This window comes from Pteropus alecto, unplaced genomic scaffold (genome assembly GCF_000325575.1).
Source record: "Pteropus alecto unplaced genomic scaffold, ASM32557v1 scaffold276, whole genome shotgun sequence".
NCBI classification, from domain to species: domain Eukaryota; kingdom Metazoa; phylum Chordata; class Mammalia; order Chiroptera; family Pteropodidae; genus Pteropus; species Pteropus alecto.
Window position 1 is genome coordinate 728,584 of NW_006438074.1, and position 19,155 is coordinate 747,738.

The following is a 19,155-nucleotide window of genomic DNA, read 5'->3' on the forward strand; positions in this document are numbered from 1 at the left end:
ACAGCAGTTCTAAAAGAGGAGCATGGATTGCTGAGAGTCCCCTTTCCTAAAACTAGAATAGTTGCATTATCATTTTAATGTGTGCACCTGGTACATAGTAGGCAGGTACACAGAGGATACTCTAAATGAGGAGTTACTTTTGTTTGTTCGATTTTTTTATATTTCCTCTTCACTTCCACAATTGGGTTGAAACTTTCCTATTTCTTTCTTTCCAGATATGGATATGGATGTGATATGTGACAGGATAACATTGTTCTGAGAATTAAAGAAATATTTTTAATGTTTTTTGAATTCTTCTAAGGAAAGTTTTAAAAATTATTTATACCTTGATTTATTTATTCACCAAACAAATATTTCTTGAGCAAAAACCATGTGTAATGCACTGTGCAAGATGCTGAAGACACATGGATAGGTAGATAGACTGACTTTGTAGATCTTTAATGCTTAAATTCAGCCCCCAAATAGAAAGATAATCATCAATAAGTTGCTATTATTGCCTTTTGCAACATATTAATAGAAAAATTCACTTTTCACGTATGATGACAGCAGTTACCAATTGCATATGAAAGATAGTGTCCAAAAGTTCAAAATAGTCTTTTCATAAATAACTGACATTTTGGAACTAATTTTTAAATGAGATGACATGCAAAGTTTTTTCTAGAAAATGTCAGAGTGGCAGTCACCATATCTTCAGAGACATCTTGCCAGATTTTCCTATCATTAGTCCTGTTCTGCATACTTCAAGGTCTCAATAACTTAGAGTGTTTCCAGGACAGGCAAATGCTGTGCCACTGATGGAATTCTTACTAGTGGTGGGTCTGAAGGGTGATCTGTTCCCAGTCCATGTAGGACCGAATGATCCTAGATAGCTATTCAGCTCTAAACATTCATTGGGAGTGCAGATCCACCAAGATTTGAGTGATCGAAGGGCCCAGGGGCAAGCAGAATGTCTCTTTCCTCTGACCACATCTCATTACCGAGAACGGTTAAAGTGCTGTCTTGAGTTTCCAAGGAATCTCATCAAAGATCAGACACTTACAGCCTGCAGGCTGAACTTAGTCCTCAAGCATATTTTGTTTGGCTCAGATCCTTTTATTTTTAACTAATCGCCAAGAGTTAGAAAATTTTGAAAAAAATTCAATTTCTGACTGCATTGGATCCACAGTCTCACATGCCAGCAACTGGCCAGAGCCGAGTACTAGCTCCCCCATTTTGAAAAGGGAGGAGTTCACCAATACTATATTATAGTATTTATCATGTCCTGTTGTCTTACACTCAGCCCGCTTCATATTCTTGATTTTGAAACATTTAGCTAAATTTTCAGATTTGAGAATATGTGGGCTTTAAAGTTTTCTGCTCTAGATTATTGATCCCTGAGACAGGAATGTTCAAAGGCTTGATTTATACCAAGCTGGTATACTCAGAAGACTGTATCATTTCCTTTTATGCAATACACCATTGGCGCAGTACACCTTAAGCTGTCTCAAACTACCTACTAAAGCAATGTGGTAAAACCAGTAAATAGGGGGGAATGAGACCAGATAGAGTCAATTTCAATTTTGGGGTACTTTGATAATCACTGATTACTAGCTTTTTAGTACTTTTAACTGTTAAAAATGACTGCCAAGAAAACTTTCAAAAGTATTCTTTATAGTAACCATGGAACTGTTAAAGAACAGCTTTTTATGTGATGATTATTAGTTTTATGTATTACAAATGGCTGGCAAAATTTATTCTTTCCAATTTCTCTTCTTTCGACTTCTGCATCTGTTTTTTAGTAATAGTTATTGGATTTTAATAAAATACTGATCCTTTAATTTTTTCCCTTTCATCTTCTGAATACATTTGTTCTTTTATAGGTGGTGGTGGCAGGCACCATAATAATTCAGAATATTGGAGGTAAGCAATTAAAAGTGCACTGCTTATGCATAGATGTAACGGAAATGATTTCCTTCTTTGGTTTCTTGCCTTACTACATACAGGTCTAGCCGGGAACCTGAACCTCTGTAGACATAAGTATCTTTGGAAACTCTGCCTATTGTCCTCATTACTCTTTTTTGTAAATCCTTTTTAGTGGCCCATCTGGACAATTGCTTCTAAATCAGTTTCAGGTAAACCCTTGATTTCAATCTTGCTATTAGATCTGCAGTACACCTCTAAAGCAATGGCTTTCTGTAGCTGTGGTAGTGGTGAGATACTGTTTGGGAAAACTCTCCAGGTGGTTCTAAAATATTTCACCTCTACTTTTGTCTTAATCACCCCCAACGGTGTTTACTGCTTTAGCAAAAATGGTGTTCCATGAACTATGAACAATCAAGTGTGGACAAGCAAAGTCCTCTTGTAACAAAGAAATTAAAAAATGACCAAATGTTCTAAAAAATAAACCTGAAACAAATAAACATTCTCACATTTATCTGTTACCTTGTTCCCATTGAACTATATAGAAACAAAAATTACTATGAATCGTAGACAGTTGATTAAATGTATTAAACATTTAAATACAAAAATAGGGGGATTATGTTTATATATGTTGTAAAGATGTTACGAAGTGTTGAGCATGCTTTTACCATTAATAAATGCTGTTAGTTTAAAGGAAAATACAGAGAAAGTTGACATGCACTTTGGTCTTATGCAAGATTGTATGGTCAGAGGAAATTTTAATCTTATTTCTTACATGTAACAGTTCAAAATAATTTAGAGATGACAGCTTTAATAAAGTTCAGCTCTGATACTCAAGAGATCTAAGCTATTTCACTTTAAGTATTATTCAACTCAATTCCATCTTTAACGGGTTTATTGGTCAAGGAAAATATTAATATTTCAACAGTAAATTGCAGTTGCCATTGTTTTGGAAATCCTCACCATTCATCTTTTAATTCTTTGAATGTTCATGGGAAAAAAAATGTTATCGAATGAGAAGAATGCTTTCTTGGATGTCATACCAAATAACTTCCTTCTAACATATACTACCTTACTCTTCAAACTAGAAATCAGTAAAGCTAGTCTCTTCCTTTATGAATCAATGCCATTGATTTTAAGATCTACTTTGGAATAATTTACTTTATTTTAGCAAATATGTATTGCTTAACTCCGTACTTTTCTCTAATATGAATATATATTTTGATATTTCTAGCCCCTCATTATCTTCTCCATATGATTACTAAGAACCATTACGTTTTGTTTAGATTAGATTGAGCTATTGTTTAGCATTGTATATAGAATTTTCAATCCAGGAATTTAGATCCAAATTTGTGACCCTGACACAATGCTCACTGTTGTACGTACTCTCTATATCCTTCACTCTGATCCTTTCCTTGTTCTCTAATCTTGTATGTAACTATTATTGAACATGACTCTGTTTTAGCAGTTGCTGTTATTAGATTAAAGTTATCTCTGTATGTGCTTTTCTCGCCCACTATATTGTAAGCTCCTCCAGGGCAAGGATTATGTCTCATTTCTCTTCGTACTCCCAGAACCTAGCACCATACCTGGGACTTGATAAACCTTTGTTGAACTGAATGGAGCTGAATATGATTTGTATCAGTTATTTTCAGGTACTTTTAAGTATTCTGGATTTATTTATCAAGAAGGGGAGAAAGGGGGACTGCTAGATTGATCACTATAAATATTTGAAATGCTGAACATGAAATACAGAAAAATTCATTATTATTTCAGAGAGCAGAACTTGTACTAATGGGTAGAAGAAGTCTACAGTGACACTAGTTCAGGTTCATTTAAAATACATTTGTAACTAAGCCGTGTGATAATGGAGATGACCTACACTCCCTTGAAAATGCTCCTTATCCCTGGATGCATTCAAACATCTGGTTGGCCAGTTGTCAGAATGTTCTAGAAAGGGTTCATGCACTTGGTGGCAGATAAATCATCAGTTCTCCCAACTTAAGTTTGTTGATTTGCTTGTTTGCTTTGTTTTAGAACCTTTTTTAAAATGACTTAGAAGCAGTCATAGCATTTTTTTAATGTCTCTCAAATTCAGAAAAGCCAGCAATACTTATTTAGTTTTTAGAATAGTCCTCATGACTTCCTTTACATTGGTTAAAAGTTTATTGACAGCCCATTAAGTAATAACTGAAACATATCTCAGAAGTTTTTTTCTTTTGTCTTAGACAGGTATGCATAAATGATTCCTTTATTATAGTAGAATTGGAAGCTTGCTCTTGTAAGCAGAACACTGGATTGGAAGTCAGATACCTCGAATTCTATCTATTCCAGTCTCTGCCCTTGGGTAGCCATGTGTCTTGGGGAAATCCCTCTCTTGGCTTCAGTTTCCTCTTTGTTAAATTGCTAGGGGTAGGATGGGAAGGAGGGATCTTAATTAAAGTCTATTCTTACCCCAAAATTCTAATCCTAATTTGGTACTTGGAAACGTGTTAATTCTTTCTGAGCATTAAAATATTCTTATTACAAGAAAGTTCAGTGGGAGAATTATACTTAATTCAAAAGATGATTTGGTCTTTTATTAGATATCTTTAACAAATCATCAATTATTGCTCTGAAAGCTTTCATAAATGCTGCTCCTTGTCTGAAAAGGGGATTCTCAGTTCTTGGAACTACGATTAGGGCAGCTGCTGAGCCTCTAAGGTTAGTGACTAGGAACTCCAGCCTTCATATAAGAAGAAATACTTCAAATAAGAAGAAACACTTATTTGTGAGGATCTTTAATATGTGTGCATATGACTTATTTAATGTTCTTTCTTCAAAATGGATTTTTATATTTTTCTTTATTAATTGGAAATACAGTGGATATTTATAAGATGATATAAAGTGTATAGCATCAGATTGAATTTTTAAACTTACATGCCTATCTGCATGTAATGTAGTTCAGATAGCATTTTTCGAAAGATAGGCTGTTCATTATTAGCGTAAGTGGTCTGAGTTTTTGCGGTGATTGTTTAGAACCGAAAAATAATATAACAAATTCTATTTAGGTCAAGTATTCCACTAGACACTTTAATTATACTTACAACAACTCTTCAAGGTAGATGATATTATCCTCATTTTATAGAGAAAGCAATCAGGGCTGAGAAGGAATAAGTAACCATTTACCTTTACCCCTTAATAAAGGTGGGACTCAAATTTTGCTCTGTCTACTTTCAAAGTCGTTATTCTTTCTGCTGTGATATAGTAAATGTTTTAAAAGCCGTGAAAAGATTAAATGTTGAGGATTTTAAAAACTCCTAGGGGACAGGAACTATGTGTTTTCATAACTTGACCTAGTTTCTGGTAGAGGAACTCAATAAATAGTATTTGTTGAATGAATGAGACAGTTTAAAAAGTTCTACTTAAAAGCCTAAGATTTTGCCTCAAAAAGACAATTTTATAAACTATATATATGATAGAAAGAAACTAGAAAGCCAGTAGAATGATTTGTAGTTTAGAATTACATAAAACTTAAAAGGTTCAAAGTATTGGGGAGAGTTAAATCTTGGGTAAAATAGAAAATATTTTGAAATCTACTTTCTTCAGGTTAGGTAATCATGTCTTAGATTAATGCTTCCTAACTCTTTGTAACATTTAAATGTTCCTCAGTTTTCTTGGGATTCTGTGCCCCTGATGAATCTATGAGAAAAATGAAACAGAGGAAACTTTAAAAGCAAAATGATCATGAATTGCTCTTGATCAATATTTGTTACATGGATCTTTTAGTGAAGACCCAGTTTATTCCCTATATCTCCATATTCCATAAATCTAAGTAATCTGCTCATTCATTTATGTCTTTAGCACCTAGCACATAGTAGGCATTTAGTAAGTAATATTTATCCTAGGAAGAAAGGAAGGAATAAGAGAAGGAGGGAGAGAAGGAAAAGGCAGTGACCTGACTTGGTACTGCTTTAGGAGGAAAAGAGAGTTGATCAGCTGGGAAGAGAAGACCACAGAATATATAACTGAACATATAGTTTCTTTAGGAAAGAATCTATTGTCAGAACGTCACAGAAAATCTTTTTTCCCCCAAGATCAATCAGACATTAAGTATTAGTCACGGGGCACTAATGTGGTCTGACAAAATGATTGGAAAAGTCTAGTTTTTGAATAATCTCTAAACTTTATGATAGAAAAAAATGTGATTCACTAAATTTAGTGCTCTTATTCTTCGGTTATGGGAAGCTTTGCCTTTGGAAGATGGAGAGCCATATAATAAAATACCACTTAAAAGCAGTTCCTTATCAATTCCCAACACGAATGAATTAGGGGCATGAAATAGACCAGGGCTAGAAAGAGCCCTCAGTTGCCCATTTTCTCAGGAGCTGGAGTGGCATTTGCTGAGAGTGATTGCTGTTGGGACACAAAGTCAAAAAAGAGGCTTCTGAAAGTTTTAATATTTAATGCTGTTCCAGGCAAGAGAACTCTGGTTTAGAGTTTGCATTTAGTGTACTACTAGTAAAAGGATTAATGCTGTGTTGCATTATGAGATTCTTTTCTTAAAAACCCAGGTAAGTAGTTACGTGGTTTTAATTCATTTGAACTCCTGAGATAGGCCATCCAGTAGGCTAAAATATTCCTAGAAACTAAACAGTAAACCCCAAATCATCTTTAGTCAAGCTAGAGAAAGTCCTTTTAGCTCTTACAAGTACATGGTAGAAGCGAAGTTATTGATGTTATTTCTGGTTTCATAGCTTGCCCAACGCAAAATGTGGAAAGGCGAGTGGCTCCTAGCAGTATGTTAAATTCTTATTTTGCTCTTATGAAATATGAAGGACCACTACAGATTGCATATTCTTTCCTTAGTTCTTTAAAGCTCCAGTTCTTTAAAGGAGATTAAATATTGAATCACTACTACATATCACGAAAGGAGAACCCTAAACATTAATAGTCTTACTGAAACCTCCTGAAATAGCTCGAATGACCCAGGTTTTCCAGTCTGGCACACATCCCACAAACCTTACTCTGTCAGCCTTGATTAACACCTCGATTTAGGAATCTAAATTTTAAGAGAAACTCAGCAGCCCTTTTATGTACTGAAGCAGCACAGTTACTAAATCTCATAAACAGGTATAAATAAGATCATTTCTAGTTGAGAACTATAAAAATTTCAAAGTCTCAGTATTTTTCAAATTTATGATTTTAGACATATTAGAAACAATTTGGTTTTACTTTCTTCCTGTTTCATTTTTGTTTGTTTGTTTGTAGGATAGTGAAGTCTTTTGATGTACTAATTTGTATTGTCTCCTGGGAAACTGGGATTGGGTGTGCAATTACAATGTGCTGCCATCTGCTGGTAAGATCATCTGTAGTCAAACTGCAGCTTTTTGGGGCCTGAACAATATTGTCCAGAAATTCTAGAAAGCACTGCTTTAGAATAGGAGAGATATAGGAGATTTGGAAGGGTTTTTTTTCACAAGTACTTCCTTTGACAAAATTTACTGGCAACATGTCACTTTAAAAAGTATTAGAAAATAATGCATTTCTTAGTAATAATTTTTATTGAAATTTAATTATAGGATTTTCAGAATAGTAAGTATTCTGGTCATTTTTTATTCAAATTTAAAATCTTGATAAATGATAAAATAAGATATATTTTTTCCCAGGATTATAGGGGAAAAAGTTACATCATTTATTTTGATTTCCATTTGTGTACAAATTAGAGAAATCACATTGTTTTCAGCTTTTAAAGAAAACATGCTTTTTATAAAAGATATTGTGTTGTGTACTATTTTGAGTGGGGATAGACTATCAATGGTATTTGGACATTTAGTAGGAATACCAGGTCAATAAGACATGTTGAATAGAATAAACTAGGTTCTATCCATGACTAAAAACATGTTTGAAGTAAAATTGAACCTCACTTAGGTGAACTTATTATTTCCTCCCATAGTACACCTGTTTAGGGCTGACTGACTAATCCTTTAAGAAGCTGCTGAACTTCCTCCAAGCTGAAAACCTAATTCTGTTTTAAAAATAGATGTATGTAATCTTATCTTCATATGCGTATTTTACGTGTTTAACAAAAAGGATAATTATTTTTGTAAACCAACGATTTCTTAGGCCCAAACTCCAATTGAGGCTTTGTCTTTTTTTTTTTTAAGGAATCCTGGGAAAATAGTCCATAGGAGTACAGGGTTTGTGGGAAGAGGGATTGGTTTTTGTTTTAACTTTTTTAGATTTCAGTATGGTGTTACTATCTCAGATATGTAAGAATAGTAACTATTCTCTTCTGAACTACAATAATAGCTGTCGATGTAGTAGGATCGTAGTGTAGCATCCTACCCTGTTAGGTAGAGTCCTATCAGAGGGTTTTATCATGGAATTCCTCAGCTTGTCTGAGGAAGCTTGGACTAATCACTTCACCAAACCAGCTAACAAAAATGAAATGAATTATATTGAAAATACATGTCAAAGCGAAATGAACATTATAAGTGTTTTTCAAGCTTCTAATTAATGTTCTGTTATATAAATACTTTATTTTCTTTGAACTCAACTGTTAAACTCAGCATTCAGAAACAATTTTTTGTTTAAATGCTGATGAATAAAGAAAAAAGAGTAATCGTAGGGCGTGGTCCTTTTGATAGACTGTCCATATTTTTCTTCACTGTGGTGTATTTGTTCTTCACTTTTCTTCCACACTTTCCCATAGCAAAGAAGTTAATAGTGCGGATTTCTCAAGCCAGACTGGCTGTTTCTACCATTGCTAGCTTGGGCAGGTTACTCCTTTGTGTCTCCCTTTCTTCATCTGTGAAATAATATCTACCTCACAGGTTTGCGGTGAAGATTCAATGAGGAAATAACTTGCAAATCACTTAGAATACTGTCCGGCGTTTAAGAGGCATCCAAAACCCCCAAATGTTTGCTCATACTTATTCTGCGGGGCCCTCCCCTTTTCTGTTACTGACATCTCTCCCCTCAACCTCCGTGCTCCCAACTCTTGTGTTTCTCTTTATGATTAGGTCAACCAATATTAATACCTTACTCCTTGCTATTGCCTAATCAAATGTTACCCTATTTTAGTCATTTCTTAATGTAAGAGTTGCTTCTCCACGTGGTTTTTAAAGAATACTTTCAACTTCTGTGTCTTGATTAAGTAGACAGATTTTTAAATTTCCTTCCCAGGGCAGTTTCCATTAAATGAGTTTTATTAGTTATGTTTAAAATAAAGGAGAAAAGAATATCTACTTAGTTAATGTAGTGAAACTAAATGATTTGTAATGGTCGAATACCTGCCATCAAGGTATGTCTTCTAGCACTACTTACTGGCTTTGGTGGTGTGTAGGCCAGAACCACTTAACTATGACCGTGGCTCTTATGGATGACCCTGTTACAGCTATTAATTTAAAGTACAACATGGAGTGTCTTGTATTAGGAGGCTATGCTATGTATTGGTGTCAGCAAAATTCATTTACAAATTCTTGCTTATGACCTGTCTCTAAGATGTCTTTAAACACTTCCTTATGCCATTAATAGAAGACATGAGACAAAAGGTGTGACAGGCAGCTGTTTGATCTGGTGAACTTTTTGGTTAAAAACAATGGATATGTGAACTTTCTTGTTGATATTATCTCTAAAACTTTTCCGGTTTATTTTATTGAGCTGATTGTTCTTTTCATGTGAATCTAATTAAGATGTATTCCCTAACTTAATGTATATTTTTTGTTTCCTCTTTGTATTATATATAATATCTTACGGTACTAGTCCTTGCATGAAAGTTTACTTGTGGTTAGGAAAAAATAATTTAGACAGTGAAAAGGATAGTGTCTATCTTTGTTTCACTTGCTTAGTGGGGTTTTTCCCCATCATGAACTCTGTGTTTTTGTAGCTTTTAAAACAAGTACCAGCATTCTCTAAGAAAGAAGCAATATTTTGCATGTTTTATTATATTTATATCTTATATGCTGAGGTGGTTTTTTTTGAGAGAGAAACATATGTTTGGTGAGTTCATATTTCTTGAAATATTACATGATTCTTTATACTGGAATCTAATGAAATAGGACACACCTTTGAAAACCAAAGAGTTAAGGCTATAACAGAGGATAAAAGTGATCAAATGATTAGCCAGGGGCTAATAGAAATTCTGGGAAGAATGACAGATTGTATATTAGAAAGAAATATGATCTCATATTCATTGAAGCTTTTTACAACTAAATATTTAAAAGAAATAATAGAAAATTACTCAAAGAGATGAATGTCTGAAACTTTAGAAATGCATATGGTGTTGGATTAATCCAAGCAAGAAAGACTGATAGGCAGATAATAAATTACATTGTGTAGGAAGTCTGCATTTCTTGTTTTCAAGGTACTTTTGTTTTGTTTTGTTTTGTCTTTTCCTGGCAAGATATATGTAAGTAGCTCTAGGCCAGTTTCAGAAAATTCAGTTCTTGATTTTCATCATCACACCATATGTGTATGATTCTTCAGAATAGATAAAGTATTATAAGCAGAGGCTCTAAATCCTTTAGTAGAGGAAATTAAACCTTCTGTTCTGTGCCAAATTGATAGCATTTTTCCTTATGAGAGTATAGACAATATAGAACAGATTTTCACTTACAATCAATTGTAATGCCCCATAAGGAAAAGACAGTTTGAAGAAATGTATGGTACTTCTGTTGGGGAAAAAGCTATACTTCAACAGCTGTACTTCTGCTGGGGAAAAAGAAATAGTCATAAACTGGAAAATGTGTATATGTACATTTTTATTACAAACAAGTGATTATTTACTTAATTGTTCTAAATTTTACTTTGCCAGAGATACATAGTATTTTATTTTTAAAAATTGAGAGTATATGTTTGTGTGTAAGTATTATATATCTTTGTATAAATTTATACACAAACTAGTATCTATCCTTTTTTCTCCATTAAGTGGTCACAGCACTGTAATAATTGTGGAAAAGTTCAACTACTTTTAAATATGTTGATTGAGAAATACACATTCTTCTTAAACTATTTGAACCTTTTAATCAATTTTCTCCCAGATTTTTGCCATTCAGACTTGGCATTCATTTGTGTTCTTAGTTTTTATAGGTCCAAGGAGAAAGTGAAGTGTTTCCTGAAATATATATATATAAGTAATAAAATTAATCTGCACACAGAGTACACTGTTTATTCTTCATGGACATATTCTTTTTGGCTCTTTTTCAATGTATACTTAATCTCTGGGGGATAGAGAGATTATTACTCTGTTAAACTAAAGTTCTGACTCCAAATCATCTGGGTTTCCTAAGCTTAAACTCAAGTATGTACATATAAATGAGTTCTATTTTCTGTAACCATATTAAAACATTTCCTAGTACGTGATGGAAGGTTTATAGGATTTGTTTTTTGGATTTGTTTTTTTTATAGCTACATCAGAAATAGGATCATTATTAAAAAACTGTAAAAGCTAGTTATTTCTTCTGTCCTGTCAGATAAAATGTGAGAAATAATACTGGTTTCAGGTTTTGATTACATAATAAAGATGAGCCCTGTTAATAAAAAGGAATAAAAGTTGTAAGTTTTGTTACTTTAATATGCTTAATGGTTTTCATTGAATCTTTTGTAATCCGTTTTAGAGGACAATTTAAAATGTAACTTACTATGCATTTTGTTTTTGCTTTATAATAACATTTCCATAATGTGCTTATGTGTTGAGTGGAGAGGAGAGCAGAGAAAGGGAGAGGGAGGGAGTGAGACTTCTTGGAGAGGTCTCTCTAATAAGAAATAATGAAAGTTATTAACTATACTTATTAAACTCCTGTTTCTATATCAGTGGTTGCTAAACTAACCTCTAATGCCTTGAACAGGGGTGATACTTGTAAGATATTTTGCAAAACTTTAAACAAAATTTCTCTTATAAATGGCCTATACTCAAGACCCTTTCTCTTGTTAAACAAAGGATACTTAATGAGCTTACAATTATTCTTCTCTACAAAGTTATTTATTTCCATTCTTGGTATATACTGGGAATGGAGATAAATAACTCCATTTGGAAATATATGTATTTGAGGATAGTGCAATATGAGTTAATCTTCCACGTGTTGTAATAGACCTAATGGATATCTGCGTTTCCGGCTAGATTATTCTTCAATGGTTAACAGTTATAGAATTCTAACAGGAACTCTTTTTATTCTTTTTGCAGCTATGTCATCTTATCTTTTAATTATTAAAACAGAGCTTCCTACTGCTATTTCAGAATTTTTGTCTGGAGACTATAGTGGGTAAGAAAAAATACTTCACATTGTGTCCATTTATTTATTCAATAAATATTTATTAAGTTAATGGGAAGTAAAACAAACATAGGACCTACCATCAAGACACAAATTAGGCAGAGGCAGAGTAGTAACAGAGGTGAAAACACTCAGCTTATGTGTACTGATGCTCCATTATGTACAAAGCACTGTGCTATGAACCCTCTGATGCGCCCAGTGTAATCCTTGCATTCCACAGGGCTGTGATAGGGCTGGACATGTGTATGAGCTAGACCTTGGAGAAGAGTAAAGGAGAAATTTTTGGAGATGTGAAAGATTGGGTGGAGGGTGGAGAAGCCTGAAAGTACTGATAGGAAATGTCTTAAAGGAGGAAGTAGTAATACTGCTGTCACTTCTCAGCTAACCATAGTAATAAAGATAAACCATACTGATAAAATTACAACCGTGCTTGTGTGAGATTCCTATTATAAAGCATGATTTGAAAAAATAAATTATTTTCAGAGACTCGTTTCATTTCTTGTTTTTTAAACAATATTATAAACAATACTAAACCACATTATATCTCCTTTCTCCTTATTTTAAAAACACTGGGTTCTAAAGACTGACTCATCTCTTTTTATGGGGAAAATAACAAATTAATTATACTTTTCACCACAGAGAACAAGAAATTTTGAGAAAAATAAACTTGAAAAGACAATAAATTTTTTTGTCATTAAGTTATTTCACATAATTTCTAAATACCACAAAAAAACCTATCAGACTTTTAGATTTGAATGTTTGGTCGTTTTGCTCCAATATTTGAACTTGCTCTAGATTTCAAGGGCAAGTTTTCAAAATTTAGTTTTTAGCTTTTACAACTTGGCTTCCAAGAAAGAATTCTACTTAGACAACTGCAAATATATATTTATAAGGAAAGTATGTTATACTTTAGATCTGAATATGAACCATCTAAAATGGTTAAAAAAGGTAGGTAGAAGTTCTTAATGATTTTTCATTATTAGAAAATATCATGCTTTTTTATAGTACTTTATAGTCGACAAGGCTTCTACACTCATTATCACATTTGATGCTCCAAGTATCTTGTTTTATCTACAGCTTTAAATAGTTGCTTTTAATTTTTATGCTCCTAGTTTGATAAACAATTCCGATAAGAAATAGCTATGTGAAATTCACTTTTGCACTCATATTGAAGACAACTTCTATTACTCAAAAAATTCTATGTGATAAATTTCTTTTAAAATTTAGAGCTAATATCTTAAGGCAATATGAGATAGAATAAAGAATGTTAGATGAAAAGTAAGGAGGCATGTGTCCTGTCAATTTCATATTCAGTAACCTCAGGAAATTAATTTAACTTCTTTTCACCATATAACTTAATTTTGAGCCTTGGGTTTCTTCACCTGGTGTGATACCAGCATTGCCTTCTTAACCAAAGCCATTGGGATTATCAAATAAAATATTACATGTACATATGCTTTTGTAAGCTTATAGCATAGTGTAAATGTGGAGAATTAAGAAATTCCATAATGAATGTCAATTAGACCTCAATTAAAAAAAGAAAAGAAATTCCAAAAATAATACTAACTTATTTTTTTCTTATTTGCTCTGCTTGCCGGGAAGGTTAGAGTCAAATCTGAAGGTATTGCATAAATTATGTTAATCCTAATAGTTAATACATGTATTTGTTTTTCTTGGTCCTGAATTTGGTGACTTCTATTTACATTTTTAAAAAATTCTTATATGTATTTGTGGAAATAGGAAGGATAAAAAAAAAACATAAAATTTTAGAAATAATAAAGGTAGTATGTGATGGAACTATTAAAACTTAGGTCTTCTTTCTCTAAAAGTGATACTTTTTACCATAGCTTCATTTTAAATCAATCGCCATTTACTTTTTTTTCTGGTTAGTTTAAAAAAATAGTTATCCCATCTCACTCATGTTAGTAGAAAATTGATAAAAATGTCATTTTTACCTGTCATGCATGAATTTTTAAAACTATATACTTAAAAATACTGTGACCAGTTTGTATAATCTCTGTTACGATGTTTTAAAATTACACATTTTTAATAGCTTTATCTTGTTTAAAATGCAATATAATTTGCTTATATTGGTTAGAATATAGATAAATCATTAGTCTTTAAAGCTTAATGCTGTAAAGTAATTAAGAAATTGTATGGTAATTTACTAAACTATGGAAGGCAGTTTATTTCTATATTTTCTAAATAAAGTTACATAGCAATATTTCTTCAATAAGATCAATATCATATTGATATGCTTTTACTTTAGGGTTTTAGTTCCAATGACTTGCACTTAAGATCTTTTAGGTGTGCTAATTTTCTGGGTTGTCTATGAGATTTGATATACCATTGTGAAATATAAACCTTTACAAAGATGTCATCAAAAAGAAACTGTATGTTCATAATATTCTAATTTCAAAAATTACATTTAGAAGTCAGAAATATAATACTTATACCAAACTTTTGTGTGACATCTATATTTTTCATAGAATAACATATTTTAAAAATCTATGGCTTTTAAAATTTGGAAGCTCTCTGTTAACATTTAATGATCTTGTCAGGGGAATATGATTGACACAATTAAGTTGTCTTACATTTGAGTTACAAAATTGATATGAGATGTGAATAAGATCCTAATTCAGAACATATGATACTCTCGTTTCATTCCATTCGTGAATGAAATTAAAGCATCTTATAAATAAATCTGGTTTTCATTAAAATATGGAAAAAAACATCTTGATGCCAAAGCATTTGAAATACAGCTAAGGATTTATACTCTATATTTCATACTTCGAACATTTTTAGCATATAGGATTAAATCCACAGATCAAACAAGTTTTCTAGGAAGTATAAAACTTTTTACCCTAATTCTATTGGCTTAAAGAGAATGTATATTTAGATCACAGTGGGAAAACAAGGGCTCTGTTATTCTTTTTTTCCTCCTTTTAGAAAAAAAATTAAGGTTAGTATATTCTTTTAAAATCTTGATTTATAAAATATATTTATTTAATTTGTACTTTTTGAGATTTCTTTTTACTGGTTTGTATTTCTCAGGCTGGGGTTTTATTTTGTTAGTTTAATCATTTCTGTTCTTTGGAAATTCATTGCCAAACACAAATCATTTGACTGTGACATGCACATAAAATGGAAACTGACTTTACTGTGCATTACTGTGTTTCCTTTAGTGTTGATGAATGGTAAAGAAAGGTACTCTATTTACAATTGGCTTTATTAATATAACTTAATAGGATAAGAAATGATTAATAATAACCAGTAGCCAAGCAGGGATAGAGAAATTATGTTTTGAATACAGTTCTTTTCATATTAGGAACTTAAAGTTCAATCCTGTGAAGAAGAAAGTACATTCTAGAGAAAAATGAGGTGGTATCTGAAAAATACCGTAAACTCTGACTATGCAAGAGAGTATTTCCATTGCTTCTATCTCTAAGGTCACACTTATCCTTTTGCAGATTTTACCAACATATAAAATGAATTTGTTGAATCAGATAATCTGTGAGGTCTCTTCAGCTCTAATGTGCCATAGCTCTGTGATTCTGAGTTGCTAATGGGAGAAGGTAACCTTATCTTCAGACCCACAGTTCAATGTTTTGGGCAGTCATGTGGCCTTCTATGGACCTGAGCAAATTGTGATCTGAAATAGTATAGCATCGTAAAGTATAATATAACAGTGTAAGTTAGAAAGTTCAGGATTTCCAAGTGTGCCCGTTCTTACGCCAGAGAGAGGAGTGAGTCTGGTCCTGGGGGTTAACATGCTGCTCCCTTCGCACACCTCTCTCTACCTTCATGACAGCAGGGGCAGCAGAGCTAACAGATGGAATCTGCTTGGTGCTCCTTGGGGCCCTTTTTCTCCTGGCGCTGCAACTGTCTGGGTCTGATATTGGGTCCCAGAGGGAAGATTTCAGGCATAGAGCACTGGGTTTTTGCCAGTTTAAGAAGTTGAGTTGCTAGGTGTCTCTCGATGAGGGATATTTTGAAGTTCTTGTTCTGATACTTATTTCAGGGCTGGAATGTGAACGTGCCGAGTGTCATTTTGTATTGTTAGTATGTGTACTTTCAGGACCTCCTACGCACCAGGAATTGAGGGGCATACACATATGCAGAGAACACCGTCAGACCTAGAAATACTTGTACATAGGTTTTACTTTCTGGTATATGCATTTTCTAAGACATAAATTGGGGTGGAGAAAGGAAAAGTGATCATGGTGCTATTTCTGCTGCTGTTCCTTCTTCTGTTCTGTCAGAGTGAGTTGTCAAGCACCCAATAGTGCCCATTAAAGATATATTAGAGAGGACTTCCTCATAAACCAGCGTGTAAAAAGAGACACAGTGAATCATAAAGTCCATGTTAGAAGTCAGAGGTTGAGACCATGTAGAGGAAAACCTTTTCTTCCTTCCTTTTCTTTTTTCTTTTCTTTTCTTTTTTCTGTTCTGTTCTGTTCTATTCTGCTCTCCTCTCCTTCCTCTCTCCTCTCCTATTTTCTCTCTCTTTTTATAATTGAGATATAATTGACATGTAACATTGTGTAAGTTTAAGGTATACAGTGTGTTGGTTGGATACACATATATTTGCAGTACGATTACCACAGTGTTAGCTAACACCTCCAATGTGTCACATAATTATTTCTTTTTTGACCAATATCTTCTCGGTTCCCCTGACCCCCAGCTCCTAGTAATCACCATTTTACTCTGTTTCTAAGAGTTAGGGTGTTTTAGATACCACATATAAATGATATACATCTTTTTCTTATCTCACTTTAAGTATAATGCCATCAAGGTCCATCCATGTTGTCACAAATGGCAGGATTTCCTTCCTTCTCCTGGCTAAGTAATATTTCATTATATATATATACATATATATGTATATATATGTACATGTATACACATATAATTTCATTATATATAATATTTCATTATATATAATATTTCCATGTATAGCACATCTTTATCCATTCATCCACTGATAGACACCTAGGTTGTTTCCATATCTTGGCTATTGTGAATAATGCAGCAGTAAACATGGGAGTGCAGATATCTTTTCTATATCCTGTTTTTATTTTCTTTGGATACATGCCCAGAAGTGAGATTGCTCGATCATATGGTAATTCAATTTTTAATTTTTTGAGGAACCTCCATGCTGTTCTCCATAGTGGCTGAACCAGTTCACATTTCCACCAACAGTACACAGGGTTCCTTTTCTCCACGTCCTTGCCAACATTTGTTATTGCTTGTCTTTTTGCTGATACCCATACTAACAGGTGTGAAGTGTTATCTCATTGTGGTTTTGATTTGTATTTCTCTGATGATAGGTGATATTGAGCCTCTTTTCATGTACCTGTCGGCCATTGGTATGTCTTCTTTGGAAAAATGTCTATTCGTTTTCTTTGCCTATTTTTAAAATGGATTTTTTGATTTTTTGCTATCAAGTCGTATTGGTTCTTTATACGTTTTGGATATTAACCCCTCATTAGATAATGTGGTTCGCAAATATTTTCTCTCATTCTATAGATTGCCACTTCATTTGTTGATTGTTTCTTTTTCTGTGCGAGGGTTTTTAGTTTGATGTAATGCCACTTAGAATTGTTTTTGTTGCTTGTGCTTTTGATATCCTTTGCCTGAGGCAGGAAGTGTGATGCCTCCAGCTTTGCTTTCTTTCCACGATTGCTTTAGCTATTCAAGGTCTTTTGTGATTCCTTACAAATTTTAGTATTGTTTGTTCTATTTCTATATTTAAAAAAAGTCATTGTAATCTTGATAGGGATTTCATTGAATCTGTAGATGGCTTTGGTAGTGCAGCTGGATATTTTAACAACGTTAATTCTTCTGATCCATGAACACAAATGGGATATCTTTCCATTTATTTGTGTCTTCTTCAATTTCTTTCATTAAAGTCTTATCATTTTCAGTGTACAAAACTTTTACTTCTCTAGTTAAATTTATTTCTAAGTATTTTGTTGTTTTTGTTGCTATTGGGAATGAGATCGTTTTCTTTTTCAGATATTTCATTGTTAATGCATAGAAACATAATTGATTTCTGTATGTTGATTTTGTATCCTGCAGCTTTACTAAATTTGTAGTTTAGTTCTAACAGTGTTTTGGTTAAGGCTTTAGGATTTTCTGTATATAAGATTATATGATCTGCAAATAAAAACAGATGTGTTTCCTTTCCAATTTGGATGCCCCCTTTTTTTTAACCTTGCCTGATTGCTTTAGCTAGGACTTTCAGAATCATCCTTGCATCCCAGGAATAAATCCCACTTGATCACAGTGTATGATCCCTTTGATGTGCTATTGAATTTGGCTTGCTGATATTTTGTTGAGAATTTTTACATCTATATTTATCAGAGATATTCGTCTGTAGTTTTCTCTTTTTGTAGTGTTCTTATCTGGCTTTAGTACTAGGATATGCTGGCTTTGTAAAATGAGTTTGGAAGTGTTCCTTCCTCTTCTTTTTTTTTTTTTTTTTTGGAGTTTGAAAAGAATTGACATTAATTCTTTAAATGATTGATAGAATTCACTAGTAAAACCATCTGTTCCTGGGCTTTTCTTTTGGGAGGAGGTTTTTGATTACTAATTCAATCTCCTTACTCATTATTGATCTGTTCATATTTTCTATTTCTTTATGATTTAGTGTTGGTATGTTGTGTGTTTCTAGGAATTTATCCATTTTCTTAATTTAACATGGCAGTGGGAGACTTTGGTTACTTGGTAAAGAAAGAGAATGCATTATTTCCAACTAAGAATTCTGAGAACATCTACCAAATTATTTGAAAAAAGTAATCCATATTGTCTTTAATGCTCCCAGCTCCAAAATTAGCGTGAATTCTACTTCGTTATTGTTGTGCCTCTGTATATATGTTTCCATGTAAAAATATGACAGCCATATTATAGAAAATTAAGAAAGCAATAAAAATTATACATAATGCGATCTCTTACCTAATCACTGTTGTCATTTTATTTCCTTTGAATTTTGCCTAAAGAGCTT

The 19,155-nt window shown here is 32.9% G+C and overlaps 1 protein-coding gene across 4 annotated transcripts in view; it reads left to right on the forward strand.

Moving 5' to 3' along the window:
• SLC38A6 (solute carrier family 38 member 6) overlaps positions 1-19,155 on the forward strand; it is a 52,734-nt gene that overhangs the window by 15,863 nt on the left and 17,716 nt on the right. For all 4 annotated transcript variants that reach the window (XM_006915100.3, XM_015591972.2, XM_015591974.2 and 1 more), the window contains exons 5-6: positions 1,860-1,899; positions 12,065-12,143. In XM_006915100.3, the coding sequence (XP_006915162.1) occupies positions 1,860-1,899; positions 12,065-12,143 (119 nt within the window). The remainder of the gene's footprint in view (positions 1-1,859; positions 1,900-12,064; positions 12,144-19,155) is intronic.